Source organism: Pristis pectinata, chromosome 2 (genome assembly GCF_009764475.1).
Source record: "Pristis pectinata isolate sPriPec2 chromosome 2, sPriPec2.1.pri, whole genome shotgun sequence".
In the NCBI taxonomy this organism is placed as follows: Eukaryota; Metazoa; Chordata; class Chondrichthyes; order Rhinopristiformes; family Pristidae; genus Pristis; species Pristis pectinata.
This window is the reverse complement of record NC_067406.1, coordinates 32,199,066-32,214,424: the sequence shown is the minus strand read 5'-3', so window position 1 is coordinate 32,214,424 and position 15,359 is coordinate 32,199,066. Positions and strand designations below refer to the sequence as shown.

Here is a 15,359-nt window from a genome sequence, read left to right as displayed (position 1 = left end):
TAAGATTTATCCAGGCTATTTTCCTTTTGTTTTGTTTTCATTTTAAAATTGGGGACTTAATTTGATTGCCCAAACATTATATACCTCTATATTTCCTTCCTTCCCTAGATGCAAATATTTGCTTTAGTTCCTCATTTTTAAAGAACTTGATCCTTCTTTAATGTATAGAGATCTTAAGCAGTTCTAATTGCTCCATTAACCCTCATTTTTCTTAAGATATAGAAAAAGGCCATTCAGACCTACAGAGTATTTTCATCAGTCTCATTCCCTTACTTCCCTGTTACCTTTCCTCTCTTGCAAGCTCTTCATTTAACCCCTAGGTTTTCCAGTTGTGTGCACTCAGAGTGATTTTCAGTAGCCAGTGTGAATAAATACATCTCAAAAGGAGCATCATCATCTCTCCTGGATTTTTTTTTTTGATACACTAGTCCAGTGATATCCTAAAGTCATACTTTAGCTGTTCGGTATAAAACGCTTAAGATTTTCCAGATTGTTGACTTTATTTAAATAATTTTATAGTGCCATCTCATGGGTTTAAATTGACCATCTTTATTTGTAAAGAAATGAAAGCAGAAATAAAACAAAAAATTGCATTGAATTGGCAGCTTCTTAGTGAACCATTGGTGCAGAACCCATTTATTTATGAAATCACCAACATTTTGAACACCATTGAGTTTTCTTTCAAAAGTTTGAGACCTAGGTTTTAAATAAAGAATGGTTTTAATATTCATACCCTGGGTAGTTTTTTTTGTGTGGTTAGTGGGTGGGAGTGCGCAGAGAAGTTAAAGTACCTGGTTAATCGTGCTCTAGTCATTGGTACACAAGTTCTGCAATGTCTTTGATATAATTAAAATATACTTTTTAAACTGTTGAACTGTATTCTGAAGACTTTCTCCAATTCCTTGCCAACAAATTCTCCTGGCAATGTACTGTCAACTGCCAAAAGAGGTTGCTCTTAAGTGGTTTTTATTTGGGTAGATTCTTGGTGGTACATAGTGAGACTCTCAAATTTGACTGTTTCTGTTGTAGGTAATGATACATAATGGCTTTACTCCAAATAATGATGATTATGAACTTTGTGCCAGAATAGAAAATTTGGCACTTCCATTTGAGGGTTATTTTGGAATCTCTGCAGCAACTGGGGCCCTTGCAGGTAAAGTTTGGTGGTGTTTAAGGTAGTTGTTTTTTTAAGTTGCACATAGCTTAGTATGGATTTAACAAATGAACAAGTTGATTTAAAAATACTGCATTTTTCTGTTTCTTAACAGATGACCATGATGTCTTGTCTTTTCTGACATTCAGACTTTTTGAGCCTGGCCAAACCAGTGGTGAGGTTTTTTAGTTAATGAAGGAAATTGGAAGACAAACCAAAACACATTGTTTAAGAGAATGTTGACTTTTAAAAAGCCAGAGTAAATTTTTGGTGCTGAATAACTGCAGATTTAAAGATGCATAATAGGAGATGGGATCCCTTTTTCTCTCGGTGTGAGTTATTGAATAGGTAATTTACAATAATGCCATGCCGTTTTTTAAAAGCTTATTTGTAGTTAAAGTAGAACTTCAGTGAAAGTTAGTTTGCTAGAAGTTAAATGTCATGAATTGTCCACAACAAAATACAGACAGTTTTTAATAAATTAACTTGCCTAAGGAGCAGAGTAAATCCCTTGAGTCCTGGTATTGTTGTCAGCAAACATTTGAATAGCCAATCATCATCTCCTTTGTATGGTTTGCAGAAACTACTAAAAATTGTTTAGGTTGGATAGCCAGTATCTTAAATCAGCAGTGTGCTGGCACATGTCCTTTAGATTGGTGGCAAAAGAACAAGAAACATGTCATCTGATGTGCTGTATCACTATTGCTGAATAACCATAGTCACAACACTACTGCTCCTTGCATATTATCCTCCTCCTGCAGTTGGTGGATTGGCAGCATCCTCCATGATACATCCAATTACATTCCGATAACTAGGAATGAGAAAGCAAAGTTTTAATTAACATTTTAAGAGTAATGAAGATTGAAATATCCCTCAAACCTTGTGCAAAATAAGTAACCTATCATTGATTTCTGTTGTTTTGAAATAGTCAAGAAAGAACTGCAGTGGTCATAAATTTAGTTTTTAAATTTAATTAAATTTTTGAGGGCCAAATAGTTTGCTGTGCAAGGATTATGCTATTATAAACTTTCAAAATTTGCACCAAGTATTTAGGGTATCTCAACAGCAGGACTAGTTTGTGAGAGGAATACAGCGTTTTCCCTTGACTGTATTAGAAAATGCTGCAAACACTGGAGGAACAATAAATCACTGGCAACAACCAGGATTTGTGTATTAAACGGCACAAACTAAGAGATCTCAAGTTGCTGTCGGTTTTATTGAATCTTAATGAAGAATGCCGGTAGTTTCACTTTAAGTAATATCTGACAATCTTGGTTGATGGTTTCTCTAAAGCAGTGATCAGCTTCAGAGTTGAAAATGTAAATAAAGGACTGTTAATAAGCTTTACTAAGCAGCTGTACATTTTCATAACTTCTAGTTCTCATTGTTCCAAAAGATTTGATTAAAAGATAGAATCAACACCAATAAAATGACATGACCTTCAAAACGTTCAAGGCTTAAAAGTCTTAAATCTGTGCCAGTGGACAAAACATTTGATTGTTGGCTCCTGCAAATGACGTGGGGAAAAATGGAGTGAGTGCATCAAATGGATGTCAAATAAAATTGGCAAAGTAGTCAATTTTTTTTTCAAATTTATGGTGGCATTGCTCAAACCATTTACGCCGTACATATTCTTTACTGAGCTTTTCTGATGGGTTGTGGTATGGCTCCTTTCAGACTATCACTGGGATATTATGTATTTGGTGTATAATATGGATTTTAATAATCCCCTTATATACCACTATAACTTTTCTGATATTGATGACTTACTCTGCAGTAAAGAAGTTAATATATGGTAGCAACACCTATGAAACAAAATGCAATGATCCATGGGCAAGAAGAAAAAGTTCATCAATTCTAAAGTTATTGTATTTCCACTTCAGTTCTGTCTTCACAACCTCTCCCAGGAATGTTGGGGAACACATGGTCTAGTGAGAAGAAAGAACTAGTAGGGAAGTGGTGTTGAGGAAGCTGAAGGGATTAAGGACCCATAAGTTTCCAATGCCTGAGAAATCTGTATCACAGAGTACTCAAGTTGACCTAGAAATGGTGGATGCATTGACGTTTATTTTCCAATGCTCTTTAGATTCTGGAACAGTTCCAGTGGATTGGAAGAGAGCTAATGTAACCCCAATATTTTTTTTTACAATAGGGGTAGAGAAAATTATAGACTAGTTAGCTTGACATCAGTATTGGGGATAATACTAGCTTCAGTTTTAGAAAAAATGTAATAGCACTTGGGACAAAGTGATGGAATCAGACAGAGTTGACATGGACTAGTAAGAGGAAAATCATACTTGACAGATCTGCTGGAGTTTTTGAGGATGCAACCAGATGATGGCGATTATGCATTTTGTGTATAATATAGATTTTAATAATCCCTTTGAATGCAACTTTTCTATAACTTTTCTGATGTTTATAATGTACTCTGTAAGATGTAAACAAAGAAATTAATATTTAGTAGAAATTAATATTTACCTATGAAACAAGATGCAATGATCCATGGGCAAAGAAGAAAAAGTTAATCAATTCTACAGTTGTATTTCCATTTCAGTGGATATGGTATATTTCGATTTTTCAGAATGCTTTTAATAAGGTCCCATAGAAGGGAGTATTGTGCAAAATAGAGACACATGGGATTTGGCCATAAGCTGCTGATGTGGATGGAGAGCAGGTGGCTGATAGGAATAAACAGGTGCTTTTTTGAATGGCAGGCAGCAACTAGTGCATAACCATAGGGGTTAGTGCTGGGACCTCATGTTTGTGATCTGTAGTAATGATTTGCAAGAGGGAACTGAATGTAATATCTCCAAGTTTGCAGGTGACACAAAGCTGGTGGGAGTATGTGCCTTGAGGATGCAGAGAAGCATCAGATTGGTTTAAATAGGTGGAGGGTAGTGGGCAAATATATGGCAGGCAGTATAATGCAACTAAATGCAAGGTCATATACTTTGGCAATAACAGGCAGGCAGTTTATTATCTGAAAGGCAGTACTTTAGAAAAGGAGGAGGCGTAATGTGACTTGGATGTCCTTGTGCACTGCTCACTGAAAGTAAGCATGCAAATGCAGCAGTCCAGTTAAGAAGTCAAATCATATGCTGGCTTTTGTAGAGAAAAAATTCAAATATAGGAGCACGGATGTTATTACTGAGCCTTGGTGAGACCACGCCTTGAGTTCCGATCTCCTTATCCACAGCATGGGAAGGATGTTCTTGCTATGGAGGGAGTTCAGTGAAAGTTCACCAAATTCTGGGTAGCAGGATTGACATGTGAAAAAGTCTGGGTCAATTAGGCTTGTATTCACTAGAGTTTAGAAGATTGGGAGAGGAACTCGGAGAAACTTACAATATTCAAATAAGATTGGATTAGATGCAGGAAGGAGGGAAGAGGGTGCATCCAGAACCAGGGGGGTTACAATCGTGGGCAAGGGTAAGCTATTTAGGACTGAGATGAGGGGAATTTTCTTCCACCAGAGAGTGGTGAACCTGTGCAACTCCCTACCAAAGAGGTTAAAGTCAAATCAATAAAAAATATTCAAGAAGGAGCTGGAATAATCAAGAGATGAGGGGAGAGAGCTTAAGTTTGGATGATCAGCCATGATCATATTGAATAATGGAGCAGACTCAAAAGGGTGAATGATCTACTCCAGTTTTCTGTTTTACTTCAATTTTGTACCAACATGAGATAATTAGTTAAAAATCAGTTTGGAAAAACCACCTGCTGGCTTTTACAGGGAAAGGAAATTATTCTGGGGTTATTCCACAGATGCTAGTAATCCATCAAATATACCTACCTCATGTAAATCTGACATAAGCTTTTCCAGTTCAAGGCCAAGAAAACTCAGCCCATAACATGGTTGTTTGCAAAGAAAATAGTAAATTTCAGCAAGTAGTCACTATTGGTCAAGTAGACCAAAAAAGGCAGATGGAATTCAATCAGGAAAGTATAAGGTATTTGATTTGGGGCGGTTGAACAAGGCAGAGGGATATGTAATGTCTGGGGACTTACCGAAGCCCAGAGGAAACTGGAGACGTTAGAAGTGCATGTTCACAAATCTCTGAAGGTGACAGAAAGGTGGTTAAAGGATGGACAAAGCATTTTTTTGGTCAAGGCAAAGAATATAATGACATGGGGGCCCTGCTGAAACTGTAGAAAACACTTTTTGGGCCACAGCTAGGCTACAGTGTAGATTCCTGGCACCAGATTAGTGAAGATGGAGATTTTAAAAGAATGCATCCAGCAGTGGAGAAGTTTAATTAGGAGGAACAATTAGCTTATTTGGGAATGTGAAGAGCAGATTAAATTTGAAGGAAGATTTTTAGTCGTGCTGTGTAAAACTTGAAGGATTAAGGTGTATGGGAAGAATTCTATTGCCATGTCAGAGGATGTGATGGAGGCAGGTACAGTTAGAACATTTTAAGAGACATTTGGGCAGGTACATGGAACGGTTTAAGAGGATATGTGCCAATCGCAGGCAAATGGGATTAGTGTAAATAAGTATCTTGGCTGGTAGGCTGAAGGGCCCTTTTCTGTGTTGTATAACTCTGAATCAGGAAATAAGGCAGTAGAAGGAGACACAGATTTAAGATAACTAATACAATTAGAAGAGAATTCAGGAAAGTGGACAGAACAGAGAGCTGGAAAGTAGGGCATCCTTCACCTTGCATGAACATACATACCTGATTCCTATGTGACTAAATTTCTGTAAATGTACCAACATCGTTCACATGGTTAAGACCATCTGGCTCATCACAGATCATAGAAAGAACCCAGGGCCCTTCTTGAACTCGTGCATTGTTCCAAACTCAGCACTCCATCACATGGAACTATTGGAGCTTTTCTACTGGTTACTTTCTAGATATTTTCCTAATAATTAACTGGGCCTGCTTACTCTATTTTGTAGTAACTTTCATAGTTTGGTTTAAACATAATTTAAACTTTGATATTTGATATAGGAGCCTGCTGATTCAACAATTCCTCAAGAAGAAAAGGAGAAATACAAAGAGGAGTATGAAAATTTCCAACAAGCCCTTGATAAAAAGAAAGAGGAATTCCAAAAAGATCATCCTGATATACAAGGAGAGCAAGGTTGGGGGAAAAAATTTAAACAATTTTGGTTTCTTTTCATTACATTATATGGCTTTGTTGGAAAAATGTGTGGTTATATTTTTTCACTGATAAAATTGTGGTGGCCATATGAAATTTACATTTTCATCCATTTTACTTTAAGTACTACATGGAGCTTTGTAAATGTGGATCTTGATAAATGAACAGTTCCAGCTGCAGTCAGCAACATGATGGTTGTGATCTTGATTGTGAATTTAGCATTTAATGTGGCCCCGTGCACTTATTGTTATTTTGTTGCACATTGAAAGTTGGTATACTTCAGTATTTTTTTAATAACCATAAACAAAAACCTCTGATCAATGAGCTAGAAATGAAAAGTACGAAGCAAATAGGGTTCTGGCTCCCTAGAAGCTCTATAGGAATTTTTGTAATGGAGGGGTGGAGTGAACTTGGATTTCAGACTGAAAACAATACTGCAGTATTAACTTTTGGATTTTCTAGAGTCAGTACCATTTATCTTCAGACTAGAAGGTTTAATTGGATTCGGCATTCATATCTAGGATTTAGATTTTGTTCTAATTTGCCTTTGTTTATTTGTTATATTATCCAAGCTCAGGCAAATCACAACAAACTGACAGTACATCATATTTAATAAAATTTAGGTAGTATGTAGGTATTGATGAGCTTTTTGAGCATGGGACTATATCAGATCCTTGCCTGATTCTTCTCGCATCAAAACAGATGCACTTTGCCCAACTTTTGAAACTAATAATGATCAGGAGCACTGAACAAAATTTGATTTGTTTGCCTTGGTTTCCATCACACTAGTGATCAGGGCATCAAGGTGTCTTAGTAAAGCTGAAATAAAATGGGAAAACATTGCAGTGGCTGGTGTCATACCACACAGAAGAAGATAATGGTTTCAGAGATCAACCGTGCCAGCCAGAACATCACTGCAGGAATTCTTAGGGCAATGTACCAAGCCTAGCCACCTTCAGTTGTTTCATCAATGAGTTTCCTTCCATCATCAGGGCAGAAGTGAGGATGTTCACTGATTGCACAACATTCATTTCCATTCACAACTCGTCAGCAAATGAAATAGTCCATGCCCTGCTGCAGCCTGAGCTGATAAGTGCCAAGTATCGTTTTCACCACTAAAGCATTAGGCAGCGATCATCTCCAAGAGATAATATAACCACCTACCCTTGTTGTTCATTGGCATTATTATTGCCAACTCTCCTACTATAAATATCTTGGAAACTTGAGTAGATTAGTTGCATGAATACCATGGCTTTATAGAGCAGGATCAGAGGCTGGGGATCCCGTGGTGATGACTTGCCACTTGAGAAAAATGTAATGCTGTCTCCATTTGTTTGAATGAGTTGCAGCATCAACAACTTTCAAGAAGCCCAGCACCATCCAGGACAAAACAGTCTACTTGACTGACACTCTGTCAGCTACTCTAAACATTCATTCCCTCCACCACCAGTGCGCAATGGCTGCAGTGAGTAATATTTACAAAATTTCATTGCAGTTATTTGGTATGGCTACTCTGACAGCACCTCCCAAACCTGCTGCCTCTACCACTGAGAAGAACAAGGGCAGTAAGTTTGTAGGAGTACCACTACCAGCAGTTTCTGGTCCAAGACGTGCATTGTGACTTGTAAATATATCACTCACTCTTCATTGTCTGGGTCTAAATCTTTTGACGTCCATGCCCAAAAGCACTAGTAGACTATCTTTATCAAAAGGACTGCAGTGGTTCAAGAAGGCAGCTTGCTACCATATTCTCAAGGGCAGTTAAGGATGGGCAATAAATGCTGACCTTGTAGCAATGCCCTGATCCTGAAAATGAATTTTTTTAGAATTAGAATATCCTTTATGATACAAGGTAAAATCAGTTGAGACTGCACAATCCATGGAATGAACTTGGAAGTTGCTTCCTCTGTCTTATCTGGATTTCTCATCAAAATAATTCACTATCATTGAAAGAGTCCACTGAAGGGAAAGTTAATCGGAATCCAGTTCTCAAGATTGTCAATTAGCCAATGTCACCCTATTAATTAATGAGTAACCTTGATCTAGTAAGGAGGAAGACCATGTGTAGATAAAGTTAAAACAAACGAATAAATTATTAGCTTGAGATTTATTAGCCTGAAAGTGGATTTTCTGGTCACTTAAAATTAAGGTAGAATTTTGCAGCTTGCATCCAAATTTGATCTTTGTACTTGTATTTCTCAAATTTTTAATAAATTCTGTTTTATACTGAGCATGTAAAACACATGTAGCTGGCAAATATTCAAATATCAGAAGTGATCTAAAGTCCAACTGGTTTACTTGCAATTCAGTAGATGACTTGTTTGAAAGTGTGAACGAGCGGGAGTTAAGACAGATCTTTGAAGGCCAGAACCGAATCCACCTTGAAATCAAGCAGTTGAACAGGCAACTCAACATGATTTTGGATGAGCAGAGAAGATATGTCTCTCTCGTAAGCGAGGAGCTGTCAAAGAAGGGAACTAATGTTGCACCACAGACAGGACAGGTGAGTACAGCATCTGGTAGATTCTTGGACTAAAAATAGTGCTTCAATTTCTTATCGTTTTATTCAGCATGAGATGTATAAGTGTCAACAATAACTTAATGGTTGCACTCTGGTTTTGTTATTGTTTTACTCATCATCATTTTCAACTCTTAATTTATTTGTTCCCAGGATATGGATGATATAGTAGTATTTTTGCTTTCTAATCTTGTGTCCTCCAAATGATATGACTTGACAAGTCTAATCAGCCTTTGAAACGGTCTAGTTCTGAAAATGATAAACTTCGCACTCCTTTGGTGGATTTTACTTATCTGAGTTGAGGGATAATTCTGGTACAGAAGTACCAAAACCTTCACTGTGCATCTGATCTTTATAGTCTAGATGCTCTATTGAGTTAAAATCACTCTATTTGAACTCAAAATTGTGATTGGAAATTATTTTGACGTTCAGGAAAATTAGACATCAGACTTTACAGAACTGCATTATGTTTCAGGAAATGTTTTGGTATATGTTTAATATTATTAGAAAAGAAAAAGTGCTATTTAAGGGATTTTAAACCCTGATCTAATTCTATTTTTGAGAATTATATATTGTTCGATTCTAAGGTTAGCCTTGCGCTGAATCCAGCAAGTTCTACGTGCAAAACTATTCCTTGTTCTTGCCCTAACTTCCTACTTGAACAGCCTTGGTCTCATCAATGAGGCATTTGCTTTTGTAGGCAAGATATGTTTTGCATCTTTATCCAGGTTTCCAATTTATACAGTTATTTTTAGGGAGTTTTATACTTTTGGTAATGTAACCCAATCCCCAGTTGGAGGGACTTGATGATCATCTCAAGCTTTAATTTGTAGACAAAAGTGAAATGCAACTTAATCCATTGAATCAGCGAAGATTAAAGTTTTTTTTTCAAGCATCCTATCATTGGGATGGAGGTGGGTGGATATGCCTGGAGAATTAGGATCAGAGGGTGGGGAATAATCAGACCATAGTGTAGGGCCTTGACTTTTGAAATGATCCATTCTAGGTACTTTTTTAAAAATTTCATTGTAAAATTAAATAAGAATTTACAATGGAACCATCTATGTAAGTAAACTTTGCACATTAGTCTATTTCCAGTGATGCTACAGTGTTGCATGTTCAGTTTTGTGTGTTGATGTAATTAATAATTATTTTTGTACCTGAATACATTGTCAACTCCTAGTTAACAATACCTGTATTAGCATTTCTGCAAGAAACATTTTATTAATCCAGTGTCAAGGCATTTTATCTACAAGTATAACTTTTTGTTAAGATTTGTATATTGATGAATACTAGAAACAGTTTTTAAGTTGATTGTAGTATTTGTGACCTAAGTTAACAGCAAACTTATCTTCCGTTCTGTTTAGCTACCTCAAGCAGAACTGGACAGTATTGTGAGATACCAGCAAGAGGTGCTTAAATATGTTGGTGAATTGAAGTGAGTGACTAATAATTCTGATCTGTAAGTTTTTTTTTTGAATGTAAGAGTATATTGAGTGGAAGATGCATTTTAAGAAAGTTGTAACATTTATTATTTATTGTATCCAGTATGGCTTCCACTACATCAGTGAGACCCAATGTAGATTGGGGGATTTCTTCATCGACCATCTTCACTCCATCCACCATGACAGGCCAGGATCGGGTGGCCAGCCATTTTAATTCCACTTCCCTTTCCCACACTAACATGTCTGTCCATAGCTGCCTCAACTGCCAAGTTGAGGCCAGACACAGATTAGAAGAACAGCAGCTCATATTCTGCCTGACAGCATTAACATCGATTTCTCTACCTTCTGGTAACCACTACCTAGCCCCCCTGTTCTACGCCCCCCCCCCACCCCCATCCTGTCCCCCTTTTTCTCGTTTTATCCCACCAGCCCCATCATCCCTTCTCTTTCCCCCTCCCCCACCCTCCCAATCTGCCCATCACCCACATATTCCTCCCTTTGGTTCCCCTCCTCACTTCCTTTTCTTTATTCCATGGTCCATTGTCCTCTCCTATCAGATTACCTCTTCTTCAGCCCTTTGTCACTTCCACCTATCACCTACCAGCTTCTTGCATCATTCCTACTCTCCCCCTCCCTCACCTGCCTATCATACCCTTCTCACCTCGATCCACCTATCACATGCCAGCTCTTGCTCCACCTTTTTATACTGGCTATCACCCCAATTTCTTTTCAGTCCTGATGAAGGGTCTTGACTTGCAACGTCTACTGTCCATTTCCCTCTATAGATGCTGTTTGACCCGCGAGTTCCTCCAGCATTTTGTGTGTTGCTCCAGATTTCCAGCATTGCAGTCTCTTTTGTGTCTGTAACTTTTAAAATGTTGTATGGTGAAAATGATGTTTTTCATCTGGTGTAGAGTTAAACCCCTTCTCTTCATCCAGCCACTCCACCCCAAAAATGAAGATGTTCTTACGAAAAGGTAATCTGCTTGACTTGTTTTGAATGTTTTTTCCATCCAGCAAGAAATTATTCTTGCAAAGTTTTTAAAAAGAAAAATTAGGGCAACCACTAAACCAGTGCATCAAATTTTGAATAGTCCTAAAATAACAACCAACAAGCTTAAGGTGTTGTGATTCAATGAAAGAAACAGTAAAAGCTGAGGTATTATCAAAAAGAAAATGAGACACTTGTTTGGTAGGGGGGAGATTCAATCTTCATGAAATGAAATTTCATGTAAAAAGAACTGCTTAACATTATGTCACGAACCAGCAACAAAAGAAACACACTGAGCATGATTCAGTGTTAAAAACTATTTTATTAATCACTACTTATGATAATACGTAAAATAAAAGTAAAAATGTTAGTATGTTAGAATTCAAAAATGTTAAACCTCGAACGTTAACCCCAAAACTAAACTCTTTGTGTGTGTATGTGTGTGACAAAGTCCAAAACTCCCAGTTCCGGAATGGTTCTTAAAGTTCAGTTCCGCAAGCCATAAGGTGAAACATGAGCAAGGGCTTCTTCAACAACCACCGTTGTCTGAAGATAAGACGTAGACGTAGAGAAACATAGAGAGAGTAAATACGAAATCCAAATGTTCCATGATGGAACCCAAACGACACTTCAGTGTTTACTCAGTAGTGACTTCCTCACCCCGAAAAGCATCTGAATCGTGATCGTCCACACACAAATACCTGTTTCCTTCTACAGGTCAGCAACAAAGTGAACTCCACTGGATTACTTCCAACTTCCATACATGGATTTCAGTAGCAAACACAGTTATTGTTTCTCATCCATCGATAGAGAAAACAAGCAGGCTGCTCTCTCTCTCTCTCTCTCTCTCTCTCTCTCTCTCTCCCTCTCCCTCTCCCTCTCCCTCTCCCTCTCCCTCTCCCTCTCCCTCCCCCTCCCCCCTCCCCCTCCCCCTCCCCCCTCCCCCTCCCCCTCCCCCTCCCCCTCCCCCTCCCCCCTCTCCCCCCCCTCCCCCCCTCCCCCCCTCCCCCCCCTCCCCCCCTCCCCCCCCTCCCCCCCTCCCCCCCTCCCCCTCTCCCCCTCTCTCCCCCTCCCCCCCCTCTCCCCCTCTCCCCCTCTCTCCCTCTCTCTCTCCCCCTCTCTCCCTCTCTCCCCTCTCTCCCTCTCCCTCTCTCTCTCTCTCTCTCCCTCTCTCTCTCTCTCTCCCTCCTAACTTCTTCAACAACGTCATTACGTCCTTTATCTTCTATTGACGTAAGCACGCCCCACACACACATACACACACACTCTCTATCTTAAAGGGACTTTCACTGAGTCCGTAACAATTATATGTTCACTTGTTTTAGTTATGTATAAAGCAGCAGTGTTTTCTAGAGACAGTAAATATGACTAGTATGAGAAATCTTGAATATTTTCAGTTCGCTGAATTATTTCATTTAAAGAGATGAGGTACTATAGTTGCCAGCCTAAAAGTTATGGGATTTTGTATTTGACCAGCTGCAACAGAGCATCCTGGGACCTGTTTGTAAATCCTGATCCCTTCATTGAAAAGCGCTGCACGTAAAATTTTCCAAAGAATTGGTTTTTGGGTTTTAGCCAACTTTACTTTGAGCTTGGAACGTGTATATTGTCAGGGTTCAAGATGGCCTATTTGCATCTTTCTGATGATTCCTGTATCCGTCCTTGTCTCTATTCATTTGCTGAAACACTCATTAATGCTGGCTTTTTACTTTGCATCCATCATGGACCTGAGCACATCTTGAATTCTTCTATGTTCTAACTTTCACTTGGTCCTGTTCACCTCTTATCTCTATAGTCATTGACCTGCATTGGCTCCTAGTTGTTCAATGTCATTTTAAACATTCTTTACATTTTCAGATTTCTTCAAATCTGTATCCTTCTCCAGTCCTAAGATCTCGGCACTAATTTATTTCTCGCTGTATTTCCAGCTGCTTTGGACCTAAATTTTTTTAATGCTTTTGTAAAGTGCTTTGGGATAATTTATTTTATTAAAGGCATGCATAAGTTCATGTTTTACTTGGTTCTGCCATTATAGAAAAGCATGAGCTCTTTCTTGTTCACACCATGACTTCTGTTGACTCATTCCAAGCAGCAATGAGAGGTTCAGGTGAATATTTGCATGATGTGTATTCAAGGAATCTATTCTAATCCAAAAAAACTCAATGGGTGGATTAACATAAATTACAGTTAGACCTAGATTCTATCCAAAATTGGGTACTTTAGATGGCCAAGTGGATTAGATAAAATCTAGGGTACAAAAGGTACTGAATTTTATTTTGTAGCTTTCTCATGATCACAAGGTAATCAGATATTGCTGTATTTTATGAACTAGCTCTATTAAATTATTTTTTATTCACACAGTAGAATCCTTGTGTGGACAAGATTATCTAGATAAATTGATGCTAAAAGATATATCTATACAGATGGCTTCACTGTTTTTCTTGAGGGTAAATGTGATATCTTTTTCATCAATTTATCTCCCTCTTTACTCATTCACACGTTCTAACCTTCCATCTTTAGAACCACAATTATTCTGATTTATTAAGAAACCAATTGTCATGGCATGCATATTGTGGGCAAAGCCTGGATTTATTGACAGTAAACTTTTTGATCCACTTCAGAGGGCAATTAAGGATCATGGAACGCATTGCTGTTTGAACAGTTTATTTAAGGGTGGCAGGTTTACTTTCCTGGAAGATATTTTTTTCAACTAATTGGATTTTCGTGACTTTATAGTCACCGTTTTTGCTGGTGCCATCTTTTAATCTTCTCTAATTTTTATGAGGTTGTGTAGCATTTCTGCTTCAAACTAGTGAAAGGCAGGTTTAAGATTGATATTATATTGTTGTTAAACCAAATAATAAATACGCCAAATGTTTCAGATGGAGGAGTGGATCTCAATAGTGTTTCCCAGTCATACCTATCTAGTAACCATGGGTATGCCAAGTAGATTTTTGTAATGGAACGATGTTCTGGCATAAAACTTCAATTTCTATACTCTCATTCGTTCCTTTCACTTACTATGGCACAGGAAGAGGACATTTGGCCCATCACGTCCATGCCAACGCCCAGCAGAGCAATTCTGTCATTCACGTTCCCCTTGTTTCCCTGTACTCATCAAAACAGTCTCTCTCACACATCCATTTTTCACTCCCCATCAATTTCTCTTGCCACTTATTACCTCTTGGTGTAGATTTAAAATAGCCAGTTAACAAAACCTCTTGAGATTCAAAGAGAAACTGAAGCACGTGGTGCAAATCCATAGTCACCTTTACGAACTCCATGCAGACAGCATTCAAGATCATATTTGTATAATTCATTGTTGGGAAATTTCTTTCTTTCTAAGTTATAAAATGCTGCTTTTCAGAATTAGATATTCAAAGTTTTATTCCTAAAATATTGTCATTACTTTTATTTAAATTTATGAACAGTTATATGGTATTTGCAACCAATTTATAGTTTATTTATCATGTCACAGAATTCCATGTTTTTAACAGTGTATTAAATGTTATTGAGTTACCAGAACAGCTGAGCAGAGATGATCATCTCTTGCAAAATTATAGATTAAGCAAATCGGCAACCTTATTACTTCATTCATCAGACTTTGATTTTAATAATCTTGACTTCATTTGAAGAAAACAGATTAGGTTTCCTTGCAATTACTGCCTTGTCTCATTCCATCTTTTTGTTGTACTTTAGAGTGCATTACAGAGATGGCTTGTCTGATCACAAAATTTACTGGATTAAAGCAATGTCTGATAAAAATATAACATGAGCAACAATCCCAGCCTAAATCTTAAGAGAGCAACTTCTTCGTTTCAAATGGATTTGCTTGTTGAATGTCTCAGAATTATAAATCAGTTTAACCAGAAGAGCAAAAATATATAGAACAAGTTGTAATTTTGAAGTCAACATCTCTTTATTAAGTAAAGATCTCTATCAGAAGGATTAGGAAAATTGTTATCGGTAATACTCCTAAATTATAACTCCATTGTCCAATAGGTTTGCAGCTTAATTTCTTAAACATCCTTTTATTTCTTTGTACATTCAATCTCTAACGATTTAATTTCTACATATCATTCCTAATAGATTTTTTTTGTAAGATGCTGTGTACATGTCAATGCCCATTTATTAATCTGCAATATC

At 37.7% G+C, this 15,359-nt stretch overlaps 1 protein-coding gene across 1 annotated transcript in view; it reads left to right on the top strand.

Annotated features, from left to right (window-relative positions):
• Positions 1–15,359, top strand: part of lman1 (lectin, mannose-binding, 1) — a 46,961-nt gene that overhangs the window by 18,723 nt on the left and 12,879 nt on the right. The window contains exons 6-11 of the mRNA XM_052010223.1: positions 1,030–1,153; positions 1,269–1,325; positions 3,252–3,256; positions 6,112–6,241; positions 8,569–8,762; positions 10,145–10,215. Coding sequence (XP_051866183.1) covers positions 1,030–1,153; positions 1,269–1,325; positions 3,252–3,256; positions 6,112–6,241; positions 8,569–8,762; positions 10,145–10,215 — 581 coding nt within the window. The remainder of the gene's footprint in view (positions 1–1,029; positions 1,154–1,268; positions 1,326–3,251; positions 3,257–6,111; positions 6,242–8,568; positions 8,763–10,144; positions 10,216–15,359) is intronic.